Source organism: Orcinus orca, chromosome 3 (assembly GCF_937001465.1).
Source record: "Orcinus orca chromosome 3, mOrcOrc1.1, whole genome shotgun sequence".
In the NCBI taxonomy this organism is placed as follows: Eukaryota; Metazoa; Chordata; class Mammalia; order Artiodactyla; family Delphinidae; genus Orcinus; species Orcinus orca.
The window spans coordinates 90,413,077-90,439,583 of record NC_064561.1 but is presented as its reverse complement, the minus strand read 5'-3'; the positions used below and the strand labels follow the sequence as shown (position 1 = coordinate 90,439,583).

Genomic DNA, 26,507 nt, shown 5'->3' with positions numbered 1-26,507 from the left:
CGTTGGTAAGTAACTCCTTCTATTCATTCATTTTACTCCTGAGTTCATTTAATTGCCTTTCTGAGTTTTCTTGTAGCTCATTGAATCTCTTCATAACAGCTGTTTTGAATTTTTTATCAATTACATTGCAGTATTCTGTGCCTTTGGGTTCAGTTGCTAGAGAATTATTGTTCTTTTTGTTATACCATATTACCATGATTTATCTTAGTGATGAAATGTGCCTCTGCTGTTGCATTTGAAATACCACACACCTTTCTTTACTTTGTTCAGTTTAACAGATGGGCAATTAGAAACTTCTGTTTTCCACACGGTGGCGCCGTTGGTCAAGCTTTTGGCTCCCTTTACCTGAACTAGCTCTGGGGTTGCACTTGGGAGCACCTGGTTAAAACAAACAAACTGGCATGGAAAAAGCTAGCAGCAGAGTAGGGTGTAGTGTGGGCTTAGCCCCTGGGGCTTTCTGGGTGCCCATTGCCCAGTAGGAAGTTCCTCAAGTTGGGGTTGAACCTCCTGCTGAAATCTTGAAGCCGGCAGCAGGGCACTTGTTCCTTTAATGGTCTTTGATATACTTGTCTGCCTCTTTTCCTTTCCTCCCCTCCACCCCCCTCAGTTACAGAGGTTTTTCCTCAGAAATCCATGCTGCTGGAGAGAAACAGATCCATCCTCCTGTGACCTGTGCAGCCCAGTGGTCAGTCACGCACACCTTTTTGCTCTCCACCTCCTCTGTGAGGGAAGTCACTATTGCTACTGCTGGGAAAGCCCAGAGCATGTCGTGTCACCCTGGGGAAGGAGGGCTGACTTCTTGAGATTCTCCTTCTCCTCTGCCTCCAAACTGGTCTCTCTCCTGGTCCAACGACATGCCTGATTCTCCTGCTAGCCTGTCTGGACTTCCACAAATTCTCTGTCTCCCTTGCATGTCTGCCTTGTTTTGCATTCACTAGTCTCCCCTCCCCTCCCCCACCCCACCCTCTGTGTTCTGCTGTAATGTGAAGAAGCGCGTTTGTTTGGTTGTGAATAACTAATTTGTTGCAAATAAAAGGGGAAAGAAAAAAGGGACAACTCATGCCACCATGATGCTGACATCAACCCCCAACCCCAAAGCCATTCACAGATTCAACTCAATCCCTATTAAAGTTCTAATGACATTTTCCACAGAAATAGAAAAAAAAAAATCCTAAAAGTTGAGTGGAATCACAAAAGACCGAAGCAATCATGAGAAAGAAGAACAAAAGCAGAGGCATCACACTTCCAGATTTCAAACTGTATTACAAAACTATAGTAATTAACAGTATGGTACTGACATAAAAATAGACACATAGACCAATGCAACAGAATCAAGAGCCCATAAATAAAGCCCTGCATGTACAGTCAACTAATATTTGACAGGGGAGCCAAGAAAAACCAGTGGGGAAAGGACAGTCTCTTCAACAAATGGTGCTGGCAAAACTGGATAAGCACATGCAGAAAAATGAAACTGGACCCTTTCTCCAACCACTCACAAAAATTAAAATGGATTAAAGACTTAAACATAAGACCTGATATTATAAAATTCCTAGAAGAAAACACAGGGAATAAGCTCCTCAGTGTTGGTCTTGGCAATGGTTTTTGATACCAAAAGCACAAACAACAAAAGTGATAATTGACAAGTGGGACTACAACAAATTTTAAAGCTTCTGCACAGCAAAAGAAACAATCAGCAAAATGAAAGGCAACCTACAGGATAAGAGAAAATATTTTCAAACTACATATCAGGTAAGGGGTTAATATCCAAAATATATAAAGAATTTATACAACTAAATAACAACAAAAAAAAAACCTGATTAAAAAATGAGTAGAAGAACATTAAGTATACATTTTTCCAAAGAAGACATCCAGATAGCCAACAGGTACATGAAAAGATGCTCAGCATCACTAATCATCAGGGAAATGCAAATCAAAACCACGATGAGGGAGAAAGTGGCCAAGATGGCAGAGTAGAAGGACCCTAAGCTCACCTTCTCTCATGAGCTCACCAAAATCACAACAATCTGCAGAACAACCATCAATGAAAAAGTCTGAAACCTACCAGAAAAGATCTACAACTAAAGATATAAAGAAGGAACCACAGCAAGACCAGTAGGAGGGGCAGACTAACAATATAATCAAATCCCATATAACCCCCACCCCGCAACCCAGTGGGACAACCCCAAACTGCAGAATAATTATATTTCAGAGGATCTCCCACAGGAGTGAGGGTTCTAAGCCCCACATCAGGCCACCCCCAGCCCGGGGGTCCGGGGCTCTGGAAGAGGATCCCCCAGAGCATTTGGCTTCAAAGGCCAGCAGGGCTTGATTGCAGGAGCTCCACAGGATTGGGGGAAATAGAGACTTCACTCTTAAAACGCATGCACAGAATCTCATTCACACCAGGACCAAAGGCAAAAGCAGTAATTTCATAGGAATCTGGGCCAGATCTACCTGGTGGTCTTGGAGGGTCTCCTGGGGAGGAAGGGGGGCGGCTGTGGCCCACCCTGTGGGCACAGGCACTGGTGGCAGATATATCAATAGTGGTTATCTGCATGAACTCCCCTCGAGGCTGACATCTTGCTTGGATCTAGCACCAAGATCTGGCCCCATCCAACAGCCTGTAGGCTCCAGTGCTGGGACACCTCAGGCCAAACAATTAACATCCTATAGACCGAAACTGCAAAGGCAGGCCAGACATTACCCTGGGACCAGCTGGCCCCTGACCCTTGGGTGACAAGAGGAGAGTGCACTGCTGGGATGCATAGGACATCTCCTACAGAGGGACACTTCTCCAAGGTAGAGAAACATAACCTGCCATGTACATAAAAATACAAATAGAAATTTAGACAAAATGAGGCAATGGAGGAGTATGTTCCAGACAAACGAACAAGATAAAACCCCAGAAGAAGAACTAAGTGAAATGGACATAAGCAATCTACCTGAGACATATAGATCAGTGGAACAGGATAGAAAACCCAGAAATAAACCCATGCACTTATGGTCAGTTAATCTACAACGAAGAAGGTAAGAATATACACTGGAGAAAAGACAGTCTCTTCAATAAGTCGTGCTGGGAAAACTGGATAGCCACATGTAAAATAGTGAAATTAGAACATCCTCTAACACCATATACAAAAACAAACTCAAAATGGATCAAAGACCTAAATGTAAGACCAAATAATAAAACTCCTAGAGGAAAACATAGGCAGAACACTCTTAGACATAAATTGTAGCAATAGTTTTTTGGATCCATCTCCTAGAGTAATGGAAATAAAAACAAAAATAAAGAAATGGGACCTAATTAAACTTAAAAGTTCTGCACACAAAAGAAACCATAAATAAAATGAAAAGACAACCTACAGAATGGGAGAAAATATTTGCAAACAATGCTACTGACAAGGGATTAATTTCCAAAATATACAAACAGCTCATACAGCTTAATATCAGAAAAACAAACAACTCAATCAAAAAATGGGCAGAAGACCTAAACAGACATTTCTCCAAAGAAGACATACAGATGGCCAACAGGCACATGAAAAGTTGCTCAATATCGCTAATTATTAGAGAAATGCAAATCAAAACTACAGTGAAATATCACCTTACACCAGCCAGAATGGTTATCATCAAAAAAGCTATGAACAATAAATACTGAAGAGGGTGTGGAGACAAGGGAACCCTCCTACACTGTTGATGGGCATGCAAATTAATGCAGCCACTGTGGAGAATAAACAGTATGGAGGTTCCTTAAAAAACAAAAAATAGAGTTATCATATGATCCAGCAATCCCACTCCTGGGCATATATCCAGAAGAGATGAAAACTCTGATTCAAAAAGATACATACTCCCCAATGTTCATAGCAGCACTGTTTATAATAACCAAGACATGGAAGCAACCTAAGTGTCCATTGACAGATGAATGGATTAAGAAGATGTGGCATATATATATACACATATGTACACACACACACATACACACACACACACACTGGAATATTACTTGGCCATAGAAATGAATGAAATAATGCCATTTGCAGCAACATGGATGGACCTAGAAATTATTATACTAAGTGAAGTAAGTCAGACAAAGACAAGAATCATGTGATATATATATATAAAACTGAATCACTTTACTGTACATCTGAAACTAACACAACATTGTAAATTAACTATACTTCAATTAAAAAAAGAGGTTAAAGAAAACCACAATGAGTTATCAACTCACATCTGTTAGAATGGCTGTCATCAAGAAGACAAGAGGTTAAGTGTTGGTGAGAGTGTGGGAAAAAATAATACACACACACACACACAATTATTCAGCCACAAGAAAGAAGGGAACCCTGCCATTTGCAGCCACATGGATCTTGAGGTATTATGCTAAGTGTGATAGGTCAGACAGAGAAAGACAAATACTAGGTATATCACCTGAATATGGAATCTAAAAAAAGCTGAATTCATAAAAACAGAGAAAATGGTGGTTACCGGTGCACGGTCTCAAGGCGTGCGGGTTTCAGTAGTTGTGGTTCATGGCAACTAAGCCCATGCGCCACAACTACTGAGCCTGTGCTCTAGAGCCCGCGTGACACAACTACTGAAGCCTGTGCGCCTAGAGCCCATGCTCCGCCACAAGAGAAGCCACCGCGATGAGAAGCCTGCGCGCCGCAACGTAGAGTAGCCCCCACTCGCAGCAACTAGAGGAAGCCCGTGCGCAGCAACAAAGACCCAACACAGCCAAAAAACACACAGATGCACACACACACAAAAAAAACATGTTTTTGCTCCGGCGGAGGAAATACCTACAAGTACAGAAGGAGCCTGGCTGGCTAGTAAAGAATATTTTTCACTTTCAAGGGTCTGTTCTGCTTGGAACACTGCCTTCTGGAACTTTCTCTTTTGGACACCTTCCTTAACTATTCAAGCTCCTGAATTTTGGTTTGCTAAGACCTCCTGGCTACTATTCCAACCTCCCCTGGGGTTGGGTAAAGGCTGCATATTGCAACACAGAAATTAAGATCAGAGTATTTTCCACAGTAAAGCTATCTTAGTTTCAGAAGGCAGGAATTCTAATTATTATGTATAAATCCCTCTTTGTAATGTATCGTCCACTTCCTGGAGTTTATTTTTATAAGTGCTTTCATGTTTCTATGGAACAAGAAGAGACAATAATACTCCAGCCACGGAACCATTTGTTCTAGAATTAACAATACATGTGGTATTTTTTTCCCTAAAGACCACCCCAAATATGAAGGCTAAAATAGATTATTTTCACAATCCACCGTTTACACTAAGCACAACCACTCCCTTCTCTATGTGTGTCACCACTGACCTCTATCCCAATGAGCTGGCCCTGTGAATGTGGCCTGGGCCTCCCTTAGAAAGTTAACCACTATTGGCTTTAATTAGATGTCCTTTCCTAAATATATGATGCATTTTATACCAGTTCCTTGTAGAAACAACAGAAGGTAGTTATTGACTGTTCCTTCTACCCTTAAGCTGCTTTCTGGTGCCCCACCATGGAACTTATAGAATTAGGGACACTTAAATTATGTTTAGAGTGAAAAACTTCTTAAACAGCTTTATAATGTGGAAGTCATTATCTTTTCAACTTTCAGTAGACCAATGCTAATTGTGTCCCATTCAGATGATTTTCAAATGTACTTTAACTCTGACTGTAGTAAAATCTAATAAAGCATAAAGATGACCAGATGAGGTACTTTGTAGTTTGGAAAGTTTGAAACAATTTGCAGGTGTGGCTGTTTAATTCACTGAGAGCAGCAGCCTGGAACAAGCCGCTGTGTGCCTAGAAGATCTCGTGCACATTTCACCAGTCACTGCTTTCCATTAATAAACTCTTCTAAATGCAGCTGTCATTTATCCCAAGCTGCTATGGTCTGAATGTGTCCCCCGCAAAACTCACATGTTGAAATCTAACCCTACCCCGCGCCGTCTCCCGCAAGGTGATGTTATCGGGAGATGGTCCCTTTGAGAGGCACTTAGATCATAAGGGTGGAGCCTTCATGAGTGGGATCAGTGCCTTTATAGAGGAGGCTCCGCAGGGCTTGCTCTCCTCTTCCGCCATGGGAGGATACAAGGGAAAGTCTGAAACCCGGAAGAGGAACCCCTCACTCGACCATACTGGCACTTTGATTCAGACTCCCAGCCTCCAGAACAGCGAGAGATACATTACTGTTGTTTATAAGCTACCAGTTTGTGGTATTTGTTACAGCAGCCCAAATGGACTAAAACATAAACGTAATTCACAAGAGTTTGTGAATGTTTTATGCCAGGTAGGAAAGGCATAATTTTGGACCACAGGACATGGTAAGGGAGAATAGGCCTGGAAAGGGCTTCAAAAGAGACTGACACAGCCGGTTTGGACACAGCTGACTAAGATGCAACCGGAGCTTGGTTTCTCAGCCTCAGCACTATTGGCATGCGGGGCTGGATAATTCATTGTTGTGAGGGCTGTCCTGTGCATTGAAGACTGATCATCAGTATCACCCCTGGCCTCCACCCACTTGGTGCCAGTAGCTGCCTTTCTCCCAACTGTAACAGCAAAAATGTCTCCAGACACTGTCCAATGTCCCCTGGGCTGCAAAATCACCCTCAGTTGAGAACCATTGAAGTAGGAAATTCGTTCAGAGTTCCAGAGAAAAACTTTGCACTGTCTGTAGTCTGTTTAGGTCCCTGATGGCAGTGGCACCAACTATGAGCTACTAAGAAGCATTTGTCATATGCTGTCAAGAGGTTGACCTTTAAAGCCCATCTCAGTTGAGTTCTTAGGTGCTAGTCTCTTCCCTGAACACCAGTGTTTTCCAAGATACTCATTAGGAGATTATGAAATCTATTTAGTGGGTCCCAACCAGCATTTAAAAAAACAAGAGGAAGAAGAAGAATGGAATGGAATAAAATAGTACAGAAAATGTCAGGGTAATACTTTAGGGAATAAATATTTCTTTGTAAAACTTTGGATTATATATATAACTGTGAATCCTTGCTCATATTGGATATTAATGTAAAATGTATTTTCTACCAAGAGTTGGCAGTCAAAAGAGTTTGAGAATCCCTATTCTATTTAATATATCCCTTGGACATACACTTCTCTCCTAATGTGCAGTGTATTAGTGGCTTACTAATGCTGTAACAAATTACCACAACTTAAGGGATTAAAACACACAAGTTTATTCTCTTACAGTCTGGGAGGTCAGAAATCCGAAATCAGTTTCGCAGCACTAAAGTCAAAGTGTTGGCAGGGCAAGAACTTCAGTCCTATAACTGCAAGGAACTGAATTCTGCCAGCGGTGAGCTTAGAAGAGGATTGTGAGCCTCAGATGTGATAGCAACCCAGACTGACATGTTGACTGCAGCCTTGTGGGACCCTGAATCGAGGACTCCTTCAAGCTGTGCCTGGACTCCAGACCCATGGAAACTGTGAGTTATAAACTGATGTTTTAACTTCCTAAGATGGCACTGATCTGTTATGTAGCAAAAGGAAACTAATAGAGGCATTCAAAGGATTCACTAGAGCAAAAATATAAACTATGCTGATATAGTACATGGATATTAATATTAAAATTATGTGATTTTATATAATACTATGGAAGAATCTCAAATGAATTTTTGCTAAGTGAAATAAACCAGACCCAAAAGGCTGCCTGCTATATGACATTTTGAAGAAGACAAAACTATAGGGATGACGAACAGGTCAGTGGTTAACAAAGATTGGGGAGAAGGGAAGAGTGTTGACTATAAAGGGACACAGGAGGGAACTTGTGGGGTGAGTGAACTGTTCTGTATCATGACTGTGGTGATAGATACACATCTCTATATATTTGTCAAAATCCATGGAACTGCACATCACAGACAGTGACTTTTACTCTGTACAAATTTAAACATAAATTTTTTAAACTAAGTAAATTACAAATCCTTACTTGGAGCTGCTTGCCCTGGAAGAGTTTTTTCCCTAGTTGGACAATAGGAGAGGCCAAAGAGAACTCTTTGTCCTAGGATTGGAGCCACCACCATGGGACTTAGCCTAGAAGTTGTGGAGAAGGTGGCTTCCTTGTCTTGTCCTCTGAACACTTCTGTCCCACTCATGGAGCCAGGGTCCAGTCAAAATGATCAAATCTAATGTAGGGCCTAGTAAAGTTACTGAATGTCAAAGATAAGCAGAATTGCTAGGAAAAGTGAGTTAAGTAGAAGAAGAGAAAAAAATCAGGTTGGCTTTATATTTCTCCGCAGTTGCAATATTTTAAAAATGTATGGTAATGGACTAGACTTGGAGACGTTAGTATGGACTCATGTTTGTCGTAATATAGAGACAGAGGGATGCATATAGAAATATAGATATATGTATATACACTGGGTAGTATACACAGAAATATTTCTTTACTCTGAGAGGGTCTAGAAGAAGAGAAAAGGAAAGAAGTGCTAAACCCCAGTGGCAAAGAGCACACCCAGCACCCAGATCTTGGATTCTAAATACCATTCTTCAGTAAAGGGGAACAGGACTCACTGGAGAAATGGCTGATCCTAGGGCTGGGACAGGGAATATACAAGATGAACCTGGAGCATCTTGTGGTGCCAGAAAGCAAGGAAATGCTCAAAAAACAAGACAATGGTTGTATGACAAAGGGACTCACGGGCTATCCGAAAGAGCTCTCAATGGCCAAAGCTGAAACATTTTGAGCAACAAACTAAATAATGTAGTATTGGATTATAACCCAAAGTATAAAATAAATATCTTTGAATCCATATTGACACAAATAAATGAGTAGGTAAATAAATAAGAACAGACAAATCTCCTGTACAAAAGAATTTCAAGGGAATTCCTTGGCGGTCCAGTAGTTAGGACTACGTGCTTCCACTGCAGGGGGCCCAGGTTCGATCCCTGGTTGGGAAATTAAGATCCCGCATGCTGTACAGTGCAGTCAAAAAAAAAAAAAGAATTTCAAATAATTTATGTAGGTGCTATACTCTGAAATCAATACAGCATAACCCTCTAACCCTTAAATATGGGCTGCCTATAGTGACTTCCATCCAAAGAGTACAGTATGGAAAGGAAGACAGGAGTGGAAAAATCTGACAAACACTGCCACAAGTGTACAATCAAGTTTAACATCATCAGCGATGAGTCATGTTGATAGCATGTACCCTGGACATGTTGCGGTGAGAGTGGCACTTTACCTTTGCAGTCTTCCTCCCAAGCACCCTAACCCTAATCACGAGAACAACATCAGGAAACCCAAATTGAGGGCCAGGCTACAAAGTATCCTGACCTGTATTCTTCAGAACTCTCAAGTTCACCAAAAACAAGAAAAATCTGAGAAACTGTCACAGGCCAGAGGAGCTTGAGGAGAAGCGATGACTTAATGCAATGTGGTATCCTAGATGAGATCCTGGGGCAGAAAAAGGACATGAATTTAAAACTAAGGAAATTTGAATAAAGTATGGACTTTAGTTAATAATAATGTTCATTAGTCTTGACAAATTAGTTCATTAGTTTTGACCAATGTATTGTTGGGGCCCAGGGCAGGCTGCCCCAAAATATGCCTCAATGGCATATTGATTGTTTTGAACTAAAGTTACTTGAGAAGCAGCTGGTGAAAAAAAATATTTTAAAAAACCCACTCTGACCCTGCTCTTTCCTGCTGAAAGCAGGAAATAAATCTCCCAAGTGAAGGTATCCTCCCTGTATCAGGAGGATAGAAAGCATCCTTATCACCAGTTAGGGAATTCAAGGCTAAGAAAGCTGTATAAACAGTGTTCCTTCTCCATTAGTCTGCTACCCCAAGCATGAGCCCCTTTGTTTTGTTAAACCTTCACAAATAATTGTTTCTTTGTCTAAAAATGATATATAAACAGCTTGCTTTTGTCACTTTGGGGATTCCATTTCTACAAGAACTCCATGTGTAAGAACTAAATTGTTTTTTTCTCCTGTTTTATCTGTCTTGTGTCAATTTAATTACTAGACCAGCCAAAAGAACTCAAAAGAGAGGTAGGCGGGAGATTTCCCCCTCACTGACAGTATCCTTCTAATGTAGGATATTAGCAGTGGGGACAACTGGACGCCGAGTATAAGGGAACCCTCTATACAACCGTTGCTACTTTTCTGTAAATTTAAAGCTATTCTAAAATTTAAAAATACATTTAAAAAATCCAAAAGCATGTATAGTGTGATTTTCTTTCCTTCTTTTCTTCTTTCCATCCATCCAACCATATATCCATCTGTTCTTCCATCAATTCTTCTCTCTGTATTTGTACATAGAGTGTTGCCTGTAATGCTGTCCACCACATTTTTGTTTTTCCTGCAGGGTATGAGTCCCTTTTTTTAAAAAAAAATTGAAGTAAAGTTGATTTACAATGTTGTGTTAGTTTTGGGTGTATAGCAAGTGATTCAGGTATATATATATACACACACACACATATATTTGTGTGTATATGTGTATATACACACACATATATACGTATTCTTTTTCAGATTCTTTTTCATTATCAGTTATTACAAGATATTGAATATAGTTCCCTGTGCTATACAGTAGGTCCTTGTTGTTTATCTGTTTTATATATAGTAGTGTGTATAGTGGTGTGTATCTATTTTATATATAGTAGTTAATCCCAGACTCCTTATTTATCCCTCCCACTCCTTTCCCTTTGGTACTATGATTGTTTTCTATGTCTGTGAGTCTGTTTCTGTTTTGTAAATAAGTTAATCTGTATCATTTTTTAGATTCCACCAATAAGTGATATCATATGATATTTGTCTGACTTGCTTCACTTAATATGATAATCTCTAGGTCCGTCCATGTTGCTGCAAATGGCACTATTTTGTGTCATTCTTTTTTATGGCTGAGTAATATTCCATTATATATATATACCACATCTTCTTTATCCATTCATCTAACCTAAGTGTCAATGAACACTTCGGTTGCTTCCATGTCTTGGCTATTGTAAACAGTGCTGCTATGAACATTGGGGTACATATATCTTTTCAGATGAGAGTTTTCATCTTTCCCAGATGTATGCCCAGGAGTGGAATTGCTGGATCATATGGTGACTCTATTTTTAGTTTTTTAAGGAACCTCCATACTGTTCTCCATAGTGGCTGTATCAATTTACATTCCCACCAACAGTGTAGGAGGGTTCCCTTTTCTCCACACCCTCTCCAGCATTTATTATTTGTAGACTTTTTGATGACAGCCATTCTGACCAGTGTACCACATTTAAAAAAACTGAAATATAGTTGACTTACAATATTATATTGGTTTCAGGTATACACCACAGTAATTTGATATTTTATAGATTACACTCCATATAAAAAGTTGCTATAAAGTATTGGTTGTATTCCCTGTGCTATACATTACATCCTTGTAATAGCTATTTTATACCTAGTAGTTTGTACCTTTTAACCCCCCTCACCATTTTGCCCCTCTCCCCCACCCCTCTTCCCTCTGGAAACCACTGTATCTATGAGGCTGTATATATAATTCTCTGTATCTGTGAGTCTATTTCTGTTTTGTTGTATTTGTTCATTTGTTTTATTTTTTAGATCCCCCATAAGTAAAAACATACAGTATTTGAATTTCTCTCTCTGACTTATTTCACTAAGCATAATACCTTCCAGGCCCATCCATGTTGTTACAAATGGCAAAATTTTGTTCTTTTTTTGGTTGAGTAATATTCCATTGTGTGTATGTATATGTGTGTGTGTATATATATATATATATATATATGTGTGTGTGTGTGTGTGTGTTTATATGTATGTCACTTCTTTATCCATTCATCTGTTGATAGACACTTAGGTTGTTTCCATATCTTGCCTATTACAAATAATGCTTCTATGAACATGGGAGTGCATATACCTTTTTTTGAATTAGTGTTTTCATTTTCTCTGGATAAATACCCAGGAGTGGAATTGTTGGATTGTATGGTATTTCTATTTTCAAATTTTGAGGAACTTCCATACTGTTTTCCATCATGGCTGCACCAATTTACATTCTCACCAACAGTGCACAAGGGTTTGTCCACCACATTTTAAGGATTATTGTATCTGACTAGTGAAAATTGTGGTGATGTTCTGAACTGCTTGAATTACTTAATAATCGTGTTATTCCTATCAAAATATTAAAGTCACTATGTTTTTTTAAGTGGAGTTGGAGAGAGACGTGCCAATCCTCAAGAACTTGATAATATTCTAGTTATGATAGGAACCAACATACGTTTTCATTTTGTAAGAATTTACAGGATATTTGGCCCAAGAGAGAGCTTGCTAAATTACCATAATCCATCAGTCCATTTAAATGTCGTTAGTTATATAATCTTAAAAAAAATAGCATGTTTTAAATTTTTTTCCTGTGGAAACTCCCACCAAAAAAAAAAAAAAAAGAAAAGAAAGGATCCTAATTGTGTGATATTGCTTTTAAGATACATGTCTTTTACAGTCAGCCATTACAGGGGGGAGGAATGCTCAACTGTTCCCACTTCAATCCAGTAGAGCTCATTTCTTCTGTAGCCAAGAAGTAAAGCATATCTAAAAGCGAACAATGCATTTAATCCAGAGTAGAGCTCTGCCTAATAGGAGAGGTAGGGCTGGGATCATACAAATAATTATTTCAGGTGAATATAATTGCAATAAGGAGTTGATTGTGAATAAATGAAGACAAAACTTGAGAAGAATCACTTGACTTTTTTCTCCCTATCCCCCAAAACAGAAAAGACAGCCAAATCTCTCAATTTCTAAAATTTAATGTTATTTGGAGGTAGGTTCTAAAACCTTAAAATTTTAGCACTGGAAGAAGTATTCAATAAACAGAAAAATATTCAAAGTCACTGAGTCTAATCTAACCCCTTCATGTTGCAGATGAGGAACAGAGGATCTGCACGCTCAGTTTTAAGGAAACCTGATAAACACAATTCTGTTTACGAAACAAATAAATCAGGAGGTGATACTAACTTTACAAAATGACCTAATGCAGTATTCCTTTAAATGTGTTCCCCATATATTCTTAAAGTATGATTCAACTTATAAAAATGGAATTTACCCACAACCTTTAGGAATTCATGTAAATTTAGCAAATACACAGTCCTGGAATGTCTTCTGTGTACAAGGCTCTGTGCTAGGCACCACAAGCAGTGTAGCAACAGACCCCAGCTCCACTGTGAAGTAATAGGAGTTCTTGAGGAAAACATATATCCTGGAAACTGACGCTCCTCAGTAAACACAGAAAACGGAAACATTTTTCAGAAATCATCAGAGTCCAGTGACAAGCAGCGACCACCCCAGTCTGAGTCTCACTTCCATTCCCTTGTGCCCTCATCTTCCTCCCCAGCTTTCTCCCCATCACTGCTTTCTGTATACCAGGCCAAGAGCCCACAAACATCTGGCTAGAGCAAATCAAGTGTTTACTTAGGTAGATTTCTGAGGAAATAAACCAACCTACACAGAAATGAACTAGAAAGGAGAAAATATTAAAATTCTTCTAAATCTTTTACTCTTCAGTTGGCCTTCATTTTGGAGTTCTACTTTTTGGTAGGTATGTGTCTTAGTGCTTTAATTCACCCAGATAACTGAAGTTGATACATTCTGGGTTTAAACATGAGTCTGCTGTTTGTCTTCTTAGAAGGAGTATGTTAAGATTTGACTAGAAGTGTTAAAGCCTACCTAAGTATCAGTCAACACTCTTCTGTAGGCTCCACCCTGGAGAAGGTATTTGCCTGTAGACAGTCACAGGTTGACAGAGCTCTTGGAGAATTTTTAACCAATAGTGCAACTCTAGGACTAGGACTAAAATGAAAAGGAAACATAATTTAATCCTTTGTTTATAGCAGCGACACAGCCGTGTGCGCCTCAGTGTTATAATTTGTAAAGCGTTGATAATTGGGGTAGAGATGATAAAAGTAAAGCGTTACTTATACCACACCAGTGTCATCCCTGAGGCAGTTATGGTAATGGAAGGATCCAGACAGATCCAACAGGAGTTTCATGGAGATTCAATTCAAATGTTTAGAAAACACCTAGATATGTTTCTAAATAACAGATATTCAAAATGCGTCTGTTCCCAGTTCACTTCCGACAGCTCCTGTCTCCCAGCCTCACAGAATCTGCAGTGACAGCATTTTTCTTTTTGAGTGGGTGTCCAAGTTTAAAGTTTGAAGTAGTTATGAAGAAAATCAGACTGGAAGAAAAACAAAGCCCAATAACAAAAACAACTTAGGAAAGGGAAAAAAGTCAAGGTGAATTTAGATTTCTAAAGATACTGTGTTTCTGGCCAGAGGAAATAACACATTTTGCCGGTTGGCTTCGTGGACTCCAGACTGGGCCCAGAGACGGAACAGATATTGGAGCTTCTTCCTGGATTGCGTGGCCAGACTTATATCCCTTAGAATCTCCAACCATAGTTCTCTGAGAGATGGGAACTTGTCCATGTCATCTCCATTCACACACCTTCTCATTCAGAGGTGATGATGCTGAGCCTGTGCTCTCTCCTGGTGTAAATGGGGCTAAAAAGGGCACCGTGTTCATGGCAGGCCTTGGGCCCCAGGATGTCCCTTGGCAAATTCTGCCACTTCTGGGAAGACCTGTTGCTGATCAGCCTCGCCCATTCCCTCCCTCTTCCTGTCAGTCAGACCTGCTTTCCTCACCACACGGAGAACTTTCCCCTGGCTTTTTCTCGAAAGGGTCAGTGCACAGCTCTTATTTGTGTGTCTGGCCCACATCCACATGCCCTAAGCAGACTAGAAATCTCGATACGCTTGAGGGCAGGTTAATGAAACACAAATTAACCACCCTCATATTTCACAACCAGGATGGACACAGAAACCGAATGTAAAATGAATTAAAATCAAGAATGAGACTAAAAAAATTGTGAGGAGAACATTGACATTATATGTGGAAAGCATGGGGATCTGTTCCAATTCTTTTAGAAGGAGCCCACAATCTAAGAGAGATGCTCACATCTCAATGTTTGGAGCAACTTGTATGCTGGAGCAGGGGGAAAAGATGTGAACTATCAGTCTGAGCATTTCATAGCCATTCATCTCACAGAAGAGCTCTCGGACTGATGGGAATCTTTAATTTAGTGTAGTCATCTGAGCTGGTTCTTAAAGTAACAATAATTATTAATAATCATAAGAAAAACAATTTGTATGTGTCATATTGCACTCTAGTTTTGATTGCTTTATATAAGCTTCTCTTTCGAGGGACATAATCCTGTCCTTCCAGCTAGACTGTAAATTGTAGGTCAGAGACTGAATCTTAGACTTCTCTTTCCTCTGTCAATGCTTAGGCCACCTAAGCAACTCATAGTAGGTAGCCAACACAGAATGGAACTTGAGGTACTCACACAGCTAAGATAGACGTAAATAACAATCTTCTTCTCCAGCCCCCTATTAAAGCAGGTGCATTCTCTAACTCTCCTGAACAGATAGTTCTCTTTCCTCTTACACATCACCGGAAGTGACAGACAGTGAGCGCCCCACCATCTAGTCAGGCCTGGTAATCAGTTTGTATGTAAACTGATGCACAGCCACACTGATTGTTCAAATACTGAAATGCTTCCGTACCCACTGGAAAATAGGCACTGCTGCAAGCCTTCAAATGTTCTCCTTCTGCCACCCAGGCTCCTCCCCTGGAGCTCCCAGGCCCTCTCACCATCCACATCAGTTTGGTAGGCCTGCTATAACAAAAGACCACAGACTGGGGCTTCCCTGGTGGCAGAGTGGTTGAGAATCCACCTGCCGATTCAGGGGACATGGGTTCGTGCCCCAGTCTGGGAAGATCCCGTGTGCCACGGAGTGGCTGGGCCCGTGAGCTGTGGCCGCTGAGCCTGTGCATCCGGAGCTTGTGGTCCGCAAGGGGAGAGGCCACAATGGTGAGAGGCCCACATACCGCAAAAAAAAAAAAAAGACCACAGACTGGGTGGCCTCTACAACAGAAATTTATTGTCTCACAGTTCTGGAGGCTAGATTCAAATTCTGACATCAAGATGTTGGCAGGGTTATGCTCTCTCTGAAGGTGCTCAGGGAAGGGTCTGTTCCAGGCCTCTCCCCCAGTTATTGGGAGTTTGCTAGTTTGCTGACAGTCTTTGGTGTTCCTTGGCTTGTAGACACGTTGCCCTGATCTCTACCTCGTGACACATGGTGTTCTCCCTGTGTGAGTGTCTGTGTTCAAATGTCCCCTTTTCATAAGCACACCAGTCATTTTGGATTAGGGACCCACCCTTCTCCAGTGTAATCTCATTTTATCTATAATGACCCTATTTCCAAATAAGGTCACATTCTGAGGTACTGGGGGTTAGGATTTAAACATACGAATTTTGGGAAGGACACAACTCGACCCCTAATATAACTTATCAACTAAAAGTCAACACCTGGCACAACAGGAGGACTCCAGGACTCACTCCAGTCCCTCACCCATTCTGACACGTCCATTCATGCGAGGTAGTACTTGGTAAATAATTTGAATATTTCCTTGCTCCCAAGAAGTTCATTCAGTGCTGACAGATTGACTGACTTCCCAAGAAGTGTGTATAAAAGTTTTGCTCCACATTTGGATAGCACTAGGAATGCTACAGATTAGTATATTAGTGGTTCAAAGCCAGCTGCATGCTTAGAATTCTACCTGTATTTAATATCAGCTGGTGAATGAAGAGCACCAAATGGATCTGCCTAACCCCTTCCCCAGGGTCTAAGGAAAACCAGACCCTCAGAAGCTAACGGCAGCATGCTGAAGGAGTTTCTTACAGGCTAGAGATGTTTGACATCCAGCTATGAGGGTCTCTGAATTCTTGATCTGTTGGGACGAGCCAGGATGGAGTGAAGGTGTATTTAATGATAGAAAGGAGGCCTGCAGGGACTAAAGAACTCTCTTGCAGAGCAGGGAAGACCTTGGTAACCCTCTAAGGCTTGAGCAAACTAAGGATCTCGACTTTAGGGCCATTTATTGGGATCCCAGTTCCTCCCAGGCAAATCTAGGATCTACCAACCAGGACAAAATTCCTCAACATATTTTCTCTTCCAGTTCACTGAGGGTTGTTCCCATTTCCAAATAACTGTCACAAGTGTGGCCCAGATCCTTTTTCATCTACCTTCTTTTCTGCCAGAACATAATAACAGTTCTGCTCTTTGAATATCACTTTGCAACTTTAACATTCCCTCAAGGGGATTTCTGCTGCATGTGTGTGGAGGACAAGACATCATCTGTGTGGGGTGAACGTGCAGGGCGTGAGGGAAGAGTACTGAGGGCATTTTCAGTCAGGGCCTTCTGCAATCCTTTAGACCAGGAGTTTTCAATTGTTTCCAAGTTTAGCGAGACCAGTTCTTTAAAAAGAAAAAAAAAGTCTGTTTTGAATAAAGAGTGTTATGCTTCACAACAGACAAGCTTGAAAATCTCTGATATAGGCTAACACCCTCCTTCTCAGAGATGAGAATTCTGTGGTTCCAAGAGGTTTGGGCCTTACTGGGGCACTTGCAGACGTCTCTCCCTGGGAAGCAATGGACTGGGTTCAAGTGACCTCTTTCTTAGCCCAGAACTCTTCCACGCCACACTCTTACTCCAGCCCCACTTAATTCAAATTGAGCTAGTCCTCTTCGTTTTCATTTTATCTTTTTATTTCTTCTACCTGTTTGGCAGAGCTGTCCTTTCAAAATAAGGTTCACAGAATCCTGCAAGTAGCTGTGGCTGCAGAAGAAGAGAACACAGGGAACCCAGAGTAAAGAGACATCTAAGTTCAAACATCTGGACAGCTGTCTCAGGCCTCTGCCTTCGTGCAGTGACAGCCTAAGATTCTGACAAGCTCTCTTGATCACTTATTATTTCCTCTGGGCCTCATGCTGAGTTCTTTGGGGAAGCTTCTGTTTCTGCAATGTTGGACGACTGCAGGGGTGGCTAACAGAGTTTAAGGTTTGCATGGCTTCAGGCCGTCCCGATGAGTCCTGCTCTCTGTCCCTTGGGTCCCAGCTCATCCCTAGAATATGGGCTCCTGACCTCTGGCTGAGGGGAGCAGCGGGTTCTAACCAACCCCCAGGTGTCCAGGTGCCTCAGGGGCTCATGGGACCTGGAGGTGGTCTGGCGTGTTCTGGGAATGTAAAAACCTTGGACACCAAAAGGCTGATCCTGCTCTCGTTTCCAACAATAGGACCCTACCCTGTTCCAAGGAGAGCTACCCCAGAACTTACCCCATTTTAAACGTGAAGAGGGGAAAAATACATACGAATATGTCCCCTACACACGAACGAGTTCTGTTCCTAGAGTGCATTCGTTAAGTCCAATTTGTTCATAAGTCCAACAAAGTTAGCCTAGGTACCCAACTAACACAATCGGCTATATAGTCTGTACTATAATAGGTTTATAATACTTTTCACACAAATAATACATAAAAAACAAACAAAAAATAAAGAAAACATTTTAAATCTTACAGTACAGTACCTTGAAAAGTACAGTAGTGCAGTACCACAGCTGGCATACAGGGGCTGGCATCGAGTGAACAGGCAAGAAGAGTTACTGACTGGAGGAGGGAGAGGAGGTGGGAGATGGTAGAGCCAAAGGATCGTCAGCAACAGGAGACAGAGGGCAAGCTGCAATTTCACTCACGCCTGACGTGGATGGCACAGGTTCTGGTTCCTTGCTGGATTCAGTTCTATCTACCCTCTTGAAAAAACGATCCAGTGATGTCTGGGTAGTGGCTCTTTTTTTCTCGTCATAGATGACACGCTAGCACTGGATTGCATCCTGAACGGCTTGGAACAACCTTCGTGTACCTTTCTACATTCAGATCCTGTGCCTCAAAAACTAACAGTGCCTCCTCAAATAAAGAAAATCCCCTTGCCGTTTCCTGTGTCGTGGATCTCTTCAGTGCTTCAGTTACTTCTTCCTCTTGTCTCTCTTTGTCCTTTCTCTGGGTCTCCAATTCCATCAGGTCTTCATTAGTAAGCTCCTCATGTTGCACAGCAAGGAGTTGAGTGAAGTCGTCCTCTGGCAGATCTAGCTCCACCTTCTCGTTGAGGGTTACTAAGTTGCTGAAGACCTCTTTGGACTTCTCATCTGCCTTCTCAAATCCACGAAAATCATGAACAGGCTGTACAGTAAAGTACACAAAAGCACAACCACTTGTAGAGGATGCATGCCCATGACAATGTATGCCAGACACATGAACTAACTTATGTGATTACACATGTGAACGCACCATTGGCATCTTTGAAAGTTTGCAACTTGAAGGTTCGTATGTAGGGGACTTACTATACTTAATCTGTAGCAGGTGATTCAGCTACGTTATTGTACATTTAGATGCAAATAAACTGTGGAGCTATGAGTGACACTTGAAGATAAGCCCTGTTGCCAAGAGGCTTCATTTGGTGCATCACGTCAGTCTGGTAATAATCTGTTTGGGATTGTAAACTGCACTGCTTGATATAATAGACTTTAGTTTTCCTTTGGCCCAGTTCCACTGGGACCCCAAGGAATTTCTCATAAAGGCACATCTGAAAGTGCTCTTGTAGGTGTGTTGGAGGCCGGACATTCGACTCAGCAATGGAAGCAATGTTTCTGTATTGGACCCCAGATACCAGATGAAGGTTCAGGACATAGAAACGTTTCTTACTCTCTATCTTCTTGATTTGAGTTCCCCACCTTCAAAGAAGAAATACAGGCACACTCAGTAGTCCCAGCCTTTTGAGTTGGGGAAAAAAAATGACATAAGTACTTCCCTGAATTTTTGGGTTTTTGATCATAGGGAAAGGCAAGGGATTGGGGCAAATTTCCATGTGTTAAAGCTTTAATTACAAGGGGAAGTGGGGAAGGGGCAAAATTAGAATCTACATTTTTCCTTTGATGGGTGGGGGTTAGGGGGGGAATTTCTTTTTTTTTTAAATTTTATTGAAGTACAGTTGATTTACAATGTTGTGTTAATTTCTACTGTACAGCAAAGTGATTCGGTTTTATATATATATATATGTATATATATATTCTTTTTCATATTCTTTTCCATTATGGTTTATCACAGGATATTGAATATAGTTCCCTGTGCTATACAGTAGGACCTTGTTGTTTATCCATCCTATATATAATAATTTGCATCTGCTAACCCCAAACTCCCACTCCATCCTTCCCCCACCCCTCCTCCCCTTTGGCAACCACAAGTCTGTTCTCTTCTCTATATCTGTGAATCTGTTTCTGTTTCATAGATAAGTTCATTTGTGTCATATTTTAGATTCCACATATAAGTGATATCATATGGTATTTGTCTTTCTCTTCTGACTTACTTCATTTAGTATGAGAATCTCTAGGTCCATCCATGTTGCTGCAAATGGCATTATTTCATTCTTTTTAATGGCTGAGTAATATTCCATTGTGTGTGTGTGTGTGTGTGTGTGTGTGTGCGCGCCACATTTTCTTTATCCATTCATCTGTTAATAGACACTTAGGTTGCTTCTATGTCTTGGCTATTGTAAATAGTGCTGCTATGAACTATAGGGGTGCATGTATCTTTTAGAATTATAGTTGTGTCTGGGTATATGCCCAGGAATGGGACTGCTGGATCATATGGCAACTCTATTTTTAGTTTTTTGAGGAACCTCCATACTGTTCTCCATAGTGGCTGCACCAACTTACATTCCCACCAACAGTGTAGGAGGGTTGGGATGGGGAATTTCTACACAGCAACAGTCTTGAGGTCCTGGACCAGCCATGTCATTTGCACATGACTGGCTGTTTTGCTGCGTGGTAACTTCTGATACTGAGACATTTTGCCCTAACCTAAGAAACAAATCATCTTAGCCTGGGTTCTTCAATGAGTGGAGCCTGAGGTAGAAGCTTATGTGCTTTGTTATCTAGTGCAATCCCAGGAAAGGAGTTGAGGAAAGGACTGAGATGGGGAGGTACGAGATCCAGTATGATAGTGCATTATCAGCTCCACAGCTGGTGCCAAATACAACTGATTGCTCAATCTCACAGGACTGAACAGGATAGAAGAATTTATATTCTGCCTCCTACTGGTCAAATAACACATTAACTGCCCACCTCCTTAACATCTCCCCCTTCTGGATTGTACAAATGTGGGCACTGAGTGGTCCCATGCCTCATCAACATTGAGGAGATTGAAGCCCAAGCCAAGAGCTGCAAGAGGCATGGCCTGTCAGGTTGTTGAAGACTCCATGGAGTTGGTCATGGCAGTGGAGGCTGGAAGTGGACACATGACCTCTGACTCCAGGTCTTCCCAGGCCCAAGACTGGGAGTGGATTTGACCTCAAGTAGGTGGCTCCGGCTTCTTCACTCCTTGTGCCATTTACATCTTTTTATCTTCTCATCTCTTTCCTCTCCTCCCTGATTTGGACTAACCCATCATTATGGTAGACAGTGATAGGGACCATCGAGATCTCTCTTCAAGGAAGCATTTGCTGACCAGCAGTGAAAAGTGCAATCAGCAAATAGCCTCCAGCTGTCAGCTGCTTTAGGCTCTGCCTTAGCTGCAGGGATTTGCTTTGAGTAGGGTCATGCCCATTCAGGGGCAGGCTGCATCTGGTAACTGAACATGGGCTGGCCATTTGTTTCAGGGATATAAAGCCCCAGATATTTGTTTTGGGTCAATTTTGAAGGGCCATTTCAGTCCAGAGCTCCCCACTGGATTGGCCTGTGCCACAGCTTGACTTCTCCCTCTGCCCAATCCTGCTTCATCCCCTTTCCTGTCACAGGTTTTATTCCTAATAGATATCTTGCATTCCAAACCCTATCTCAACATCTGCTTCGGGAGAACCCACCCACCCAGCTTACAATATTGCACGCCCAGCATGTGTCAAATGTGTATGATGAACTGGAAAATTTCGGCCATTCAAGAATGTGCAACTTGTCTTTACAACCCACCCCTGGCCCCCACTGGCCTCAAGGGACCTAGTCCTAAGTCTATTCCAGGAGCAGTGGTGTTGGTGACAGCAGTAAATTTCTGATTCATATTGGCAACACCACATGTAGATATCTGGAGCCAAAGAACTCCTGGACAGAAAACACTGGAATTTCTGCTACTAAGTGTACCAGACAGTGTCTTTGGGGCATTACCATATAGGTGACCTCATCTGTATCTAAAGATTGGCTATATCTAAAGGCCAGGACATATAGGTACATTTATATTCAGTATTTGATGGCTGTAGAATACCTGAGCCCTTGTAGTTCCTCTCTGGGTTACTTACTAATGCCCTGGCTTCCATATGTGTTAGGCCAGGTAGGAGGAAAAGAGCCCCATGTCCTTCTTTCCGCCCCGCTCTCTGCTCTTTCAGGGTGGCCCCATTTAGCATTACAGTGGCTTAGAGAGTAGTGGGAAGCTTTTGTGGTGGAGGTTGAGGAGATAGGCAGTAATAGACTATCTTCCCTGACAATCCCTAATTCTGTTTGCTCGTGTTGGACACTGTAGGGCGGCATCAGAGGGGGATGCCCTGTGCAGTATCACAGCCTGCCTTCTTCCATGAATGAGACTCACGCAGAACATGTAGGGCATGTGTATGTGCCCTTGCACCCATATACCCCAGCACACTCTCCTTAGGAGGTTCATTCTTCCTCCCATCTAGCTGTACCTGGAGCCTCTTTGCCAGTCTACTCTCCCAATCAAAATAATATATCCTTCTTTCAAGAAGAAATGGAAAGGGTGATTGAGAATTGAGCATCTGTTAGAACCATCTCCTTTCAATTTCCATGTTGCTTCATCCAGAAACAGCGTAAATGATGCAGACACACTGACAGGAAGCTCCCTGTTTGCTCCATATCAGAGCTCAGACCTGATGTGGTGTGTGTACTTCCAGTATTGGAAATTCCTTCCATGTCCTGCCCTAACTGTTGACTCATTTTGTGGAAATGAGAATTGTTGGGAGATCACTGTCTTAACTCAGTGAATTGACAAGAAACTAGGCCAATGAGACCCCAAGGAAGACAAAGTGAAGGCGCGGGTAAGGTAGCTGCTTATGGCAGCAACAGATGGGGCTCATCAATGTAGAATTTGTCTATGAGACTGTCATTTCATGTTCTCCTATGTCACTTGTGTCTCCATGAGGCTCATGATGTCATGGAAGAAACCCATCATGCATTTTTTTTTTTTTTTTACGGTACGCGGGCCTGTCACTGCTGTGGCCTCTCCCGTTGCAGAGCACAGGCTGCGGACATGCAGGCTCAGTGGCCATGGCTCACTGGCCCAGCCGCTCCGCGGCATGTGGGATCTTCCTGGACCGGGGCATGAACCCGTGTCCCCTGCATCGGCAGGCGGACTCTCAACCACTGCGCCACCAGGGAAGCCCCATTTTTTTATTGTTACTTCCACCCCTAGTCCTTTAGCTAGGAATCATGTAATTTTAATTTTTCTCCAAGAGAATGCCCATCTGGTCAGATTTCATACAGTACTCGGTGTTTGTTCTCTATTATCTACAATTAATTATAGAAAATATTTACATTTCAACAATTTTAAGAACAATTCATTTACTCTTTTTTTTCAATCTAGTCAAATTTTATTTCCATTTTGTGATGTTTATCACAATTGAGAAAATCCTTGGTCCTTTCTAAATCAAGATAAAAAGAAACACATAATAAGGTACTACATTATATAGATCTCATCAAGAGAGTTACTGTTTAATCCACTGACTGTGAAAAATTAGCTTTACATACTTTTTTACCGGTATCCCAGCAGAAGTACAGACCTTTTCATATGACCTTTGAACAAATAAGAGCCTCAGAGCCCAGCCACAGATTTTTGGTTTTATATAATATATGGATCTAAGTCCTAGCTCTGTTTCCGACCACAAATTCCCTCATGGCTCCTGGTGTGTTCTTCTGGCTGCTGATTTCACAACAAGAACATCAGCACTTCAAGGACACAGTGTCTCCTTGATTCGTCAAGGGACCCTGCCCTGGCCTGGCTTCCTGATGGCATCCACATTGGTCACTGTCCTCACATCGGTCACTGTCCTCTCCTCTCATTCCACTCCACCCCCCTTTTCCAGATGTTCATGTATTAATACTTGCCAGATCCTTGCTATTATTGCTCTTTGGGGCCCTTTCAGAATATGAAGTGGGTAAGTTTACAATTTAAACCTTACGGGTTTTGAATTTTCAAGTTGTGAACTTAAACCTTTTGGTGATTACTCTTGTCCAAATGCAGCTTCCTGCCCTCATTGGAAAAAAAAAATCGTCTCCAAGGACATTTGGACATGAAGTAGCTCTTGCAAAAGAACATATTGTTGGTGACTTGAGTGTAAAGAAACCAGAAGCATATGGATTACATTTGCTTTTAAATGAGCATGGTCTTTAAAATGAAGGGAGTGAATGAATTATTTGGTAATATCCAGTTGAGAGGTGGTCAATATTAAACTATTTGAACAGTAAGGCAGAGCACCAGGCCTGCTTTCAGGAATGTCCATCCCCAAGTAGCAGGGAGCTTCTGTATTTGGTTCTGTTGAGGCCAATCCCCAGCTGTGAGACCTGTTGTGCAACACAAATACTGGCTTCGGTTGGGAGACCGCCGCTGTCCAAAGACATTATTGAGTGGATTGAGTGGTGGGTATTAAACATTCGAAGCAATTGTAGTATATTAGCTGCCAGCCAGTCTTTGGAAATAGAAATCCTACCTAAGTGACCGTGGGCAAATCCCTTTGCTGTTCTGGCCTATCTCCTCATCTGAGTGAACATTAAATAAGAAAATGTACGTGAAGTGCCAGGTTCAGACCTGAAACATTTATGACTGTGCAGATTTATTCGATTCCTCAGTAGAGAGAAAAGTGAGTTTTTAATCACTGCAGCAGAAAGAATGACCATAGACTTTCTTGTATCAGGCCCAATCTGACATAGATGTGTGTTTTCAAGTTCGGCACAATGTGTAGAGATTGGTCAGTGATCTGATTTTAAAAGCATCTTCAGATCATGAGGTGGGGCTTACCAGCTTTCTCTTTAGGTATCATCAATTGTTAGTTTTCCTTGGATTTTTGTCACCAAAAAGGCAAACCAGAAACAAGGAGGGAAGAAATGCCAGAAATAGGATGAAGTCATCCAAAATATGTGATACTGTTTCACAAATACAAATATCTTAGAATCAACAAGGACAATCTTCTAGAGGATGCAAAATCACAAAAAGGCAATCAAAACATCTGTGCAGAGTTCTAAGAAGATGCAGACGGACCTGGGGTGGGTATGGGCTGATGATATGGACTATCTTTATGTTTCAGATGTTTGGTAGAAGTGAAGTGAAAATCTAAATTTGAAATTACTAAGAATTATTGAGTAGTCCTTAAGTGCAGGACAGTGAGCTAGCTGGGGTGGGGAATGCAGGCACTGAGATGAACCAGCCAGAACCTGCAGTCAACAGACAGAATTCAAGACAGTACTGGAATAACAGCAACATTATATTATTCATAACCTGCCATCTAGCCCTGTGAAGAAAATGAAAATTTTTCTTCTATGTCTAAACTTGTGCAGAGTTTGCAGCCTTTTTGAAATCTGGTCTGATGCATACCTCTGTCATTCTAAAACAAGCCCAGGTCCCCAGGAATAGGGACTTTAGCTGGCCCAAGAGCATTCTCACACCCTTTGTTTCTTGGTCACTTTCATAACCTCCATGGCTCTTTCACAGTCACTGCAGACTCAGCATGTGTATCAGGTGATGCAATATTTCTTTCGGCCACCCAACCAGGTTCCTTCTGTCTTCCTTCTCTTTGTCATTATACTACAGTCTCCCGCTGACCCAAGTAGGTTGCCTTAGAACTATCGTAGATCATTCTGCTGCATCATTCCCCATTATACTAAATTGCCACATCCTGATGACTTTTTTTAAAGTGTCTTATTGAGATATAATTTACATATTGTACAATTTGCCCATTTAAGATGTACAATTCAGAGGTTTTTAGGATAGTTGTATACGTGTGCAACCGTCACCACAGTCAATTTTAGAACACTTTCGGCACCTCTAAAAGAAACTGTTCTCTTAAGCTATCACCTCTGTACCTTCCCATTCCTGTCCCTCCCATCCCCCAGCCCTAAGCAACCACTACTCTTTGTGTCTCTATAGATTTGCCTTTTCTGAACTTTCATATGAATAAATCATGCAGTATGTGGGTTTTTGTGACTGGCTTCTTTCACTTAGTCTAATGTTTTCAAGTTTCATCTGTGTTGTAGCATATATCAGTACTTCCTTCCTTTTTATGGCCAAATAATATTCCATTGTCTGGATATACCACATTTTGTTTATCCATTCATAAGCTGCTGGACATTTCAATTGTTTCCACCTTTTGGTTGTCATGAATAATGGTGTTATAGACATTCGTGTACAACTGTTTGTGTGTATATATGTTTTAATTTTACTCAGGCATATATTGAGGAGTAGAATTGCTGGGTCATATAGTAACTCTGAGATTAATCATTTGAGAAGCAGCCAGACTATTTTCCAAAGTAGCTGTACCATTTTCCATCCCCACCAGCAGTGTAGGAGGGTTCCATTTTCTTTACATCCTCTCCAACTCTTGTTATTGTCTATTTGATTCTAGCTATC

At 41.5% G+C, this 26,507-nt stretch overlaps 1 protein-coding gene across 1 annotated transcript in view; it reads left to right on the top strand.

Annotated features, from left to right (window-relative positions):
• Positions 1-26,507, top strand: part of AP3S1 (adaptor related protein complex 3 subunit sigma 1) — a 138,380-nt gene that overhangs the window by 83,377 nt on the left and 28,496 nt on the right. The window contains exon 6 of the mRNA XM_049707645.1: positions 7,196-7,431. Within this exon, the coding sequence (XP_049563602.1) occupies positions 7,196-7,324 (129 nt within the window). The 3' untranslated portion in view covers positions 7,325-7,431. The remainder of the gene's footprint in view (positions 1-7,195; positions 7,432-26,507) is intronic.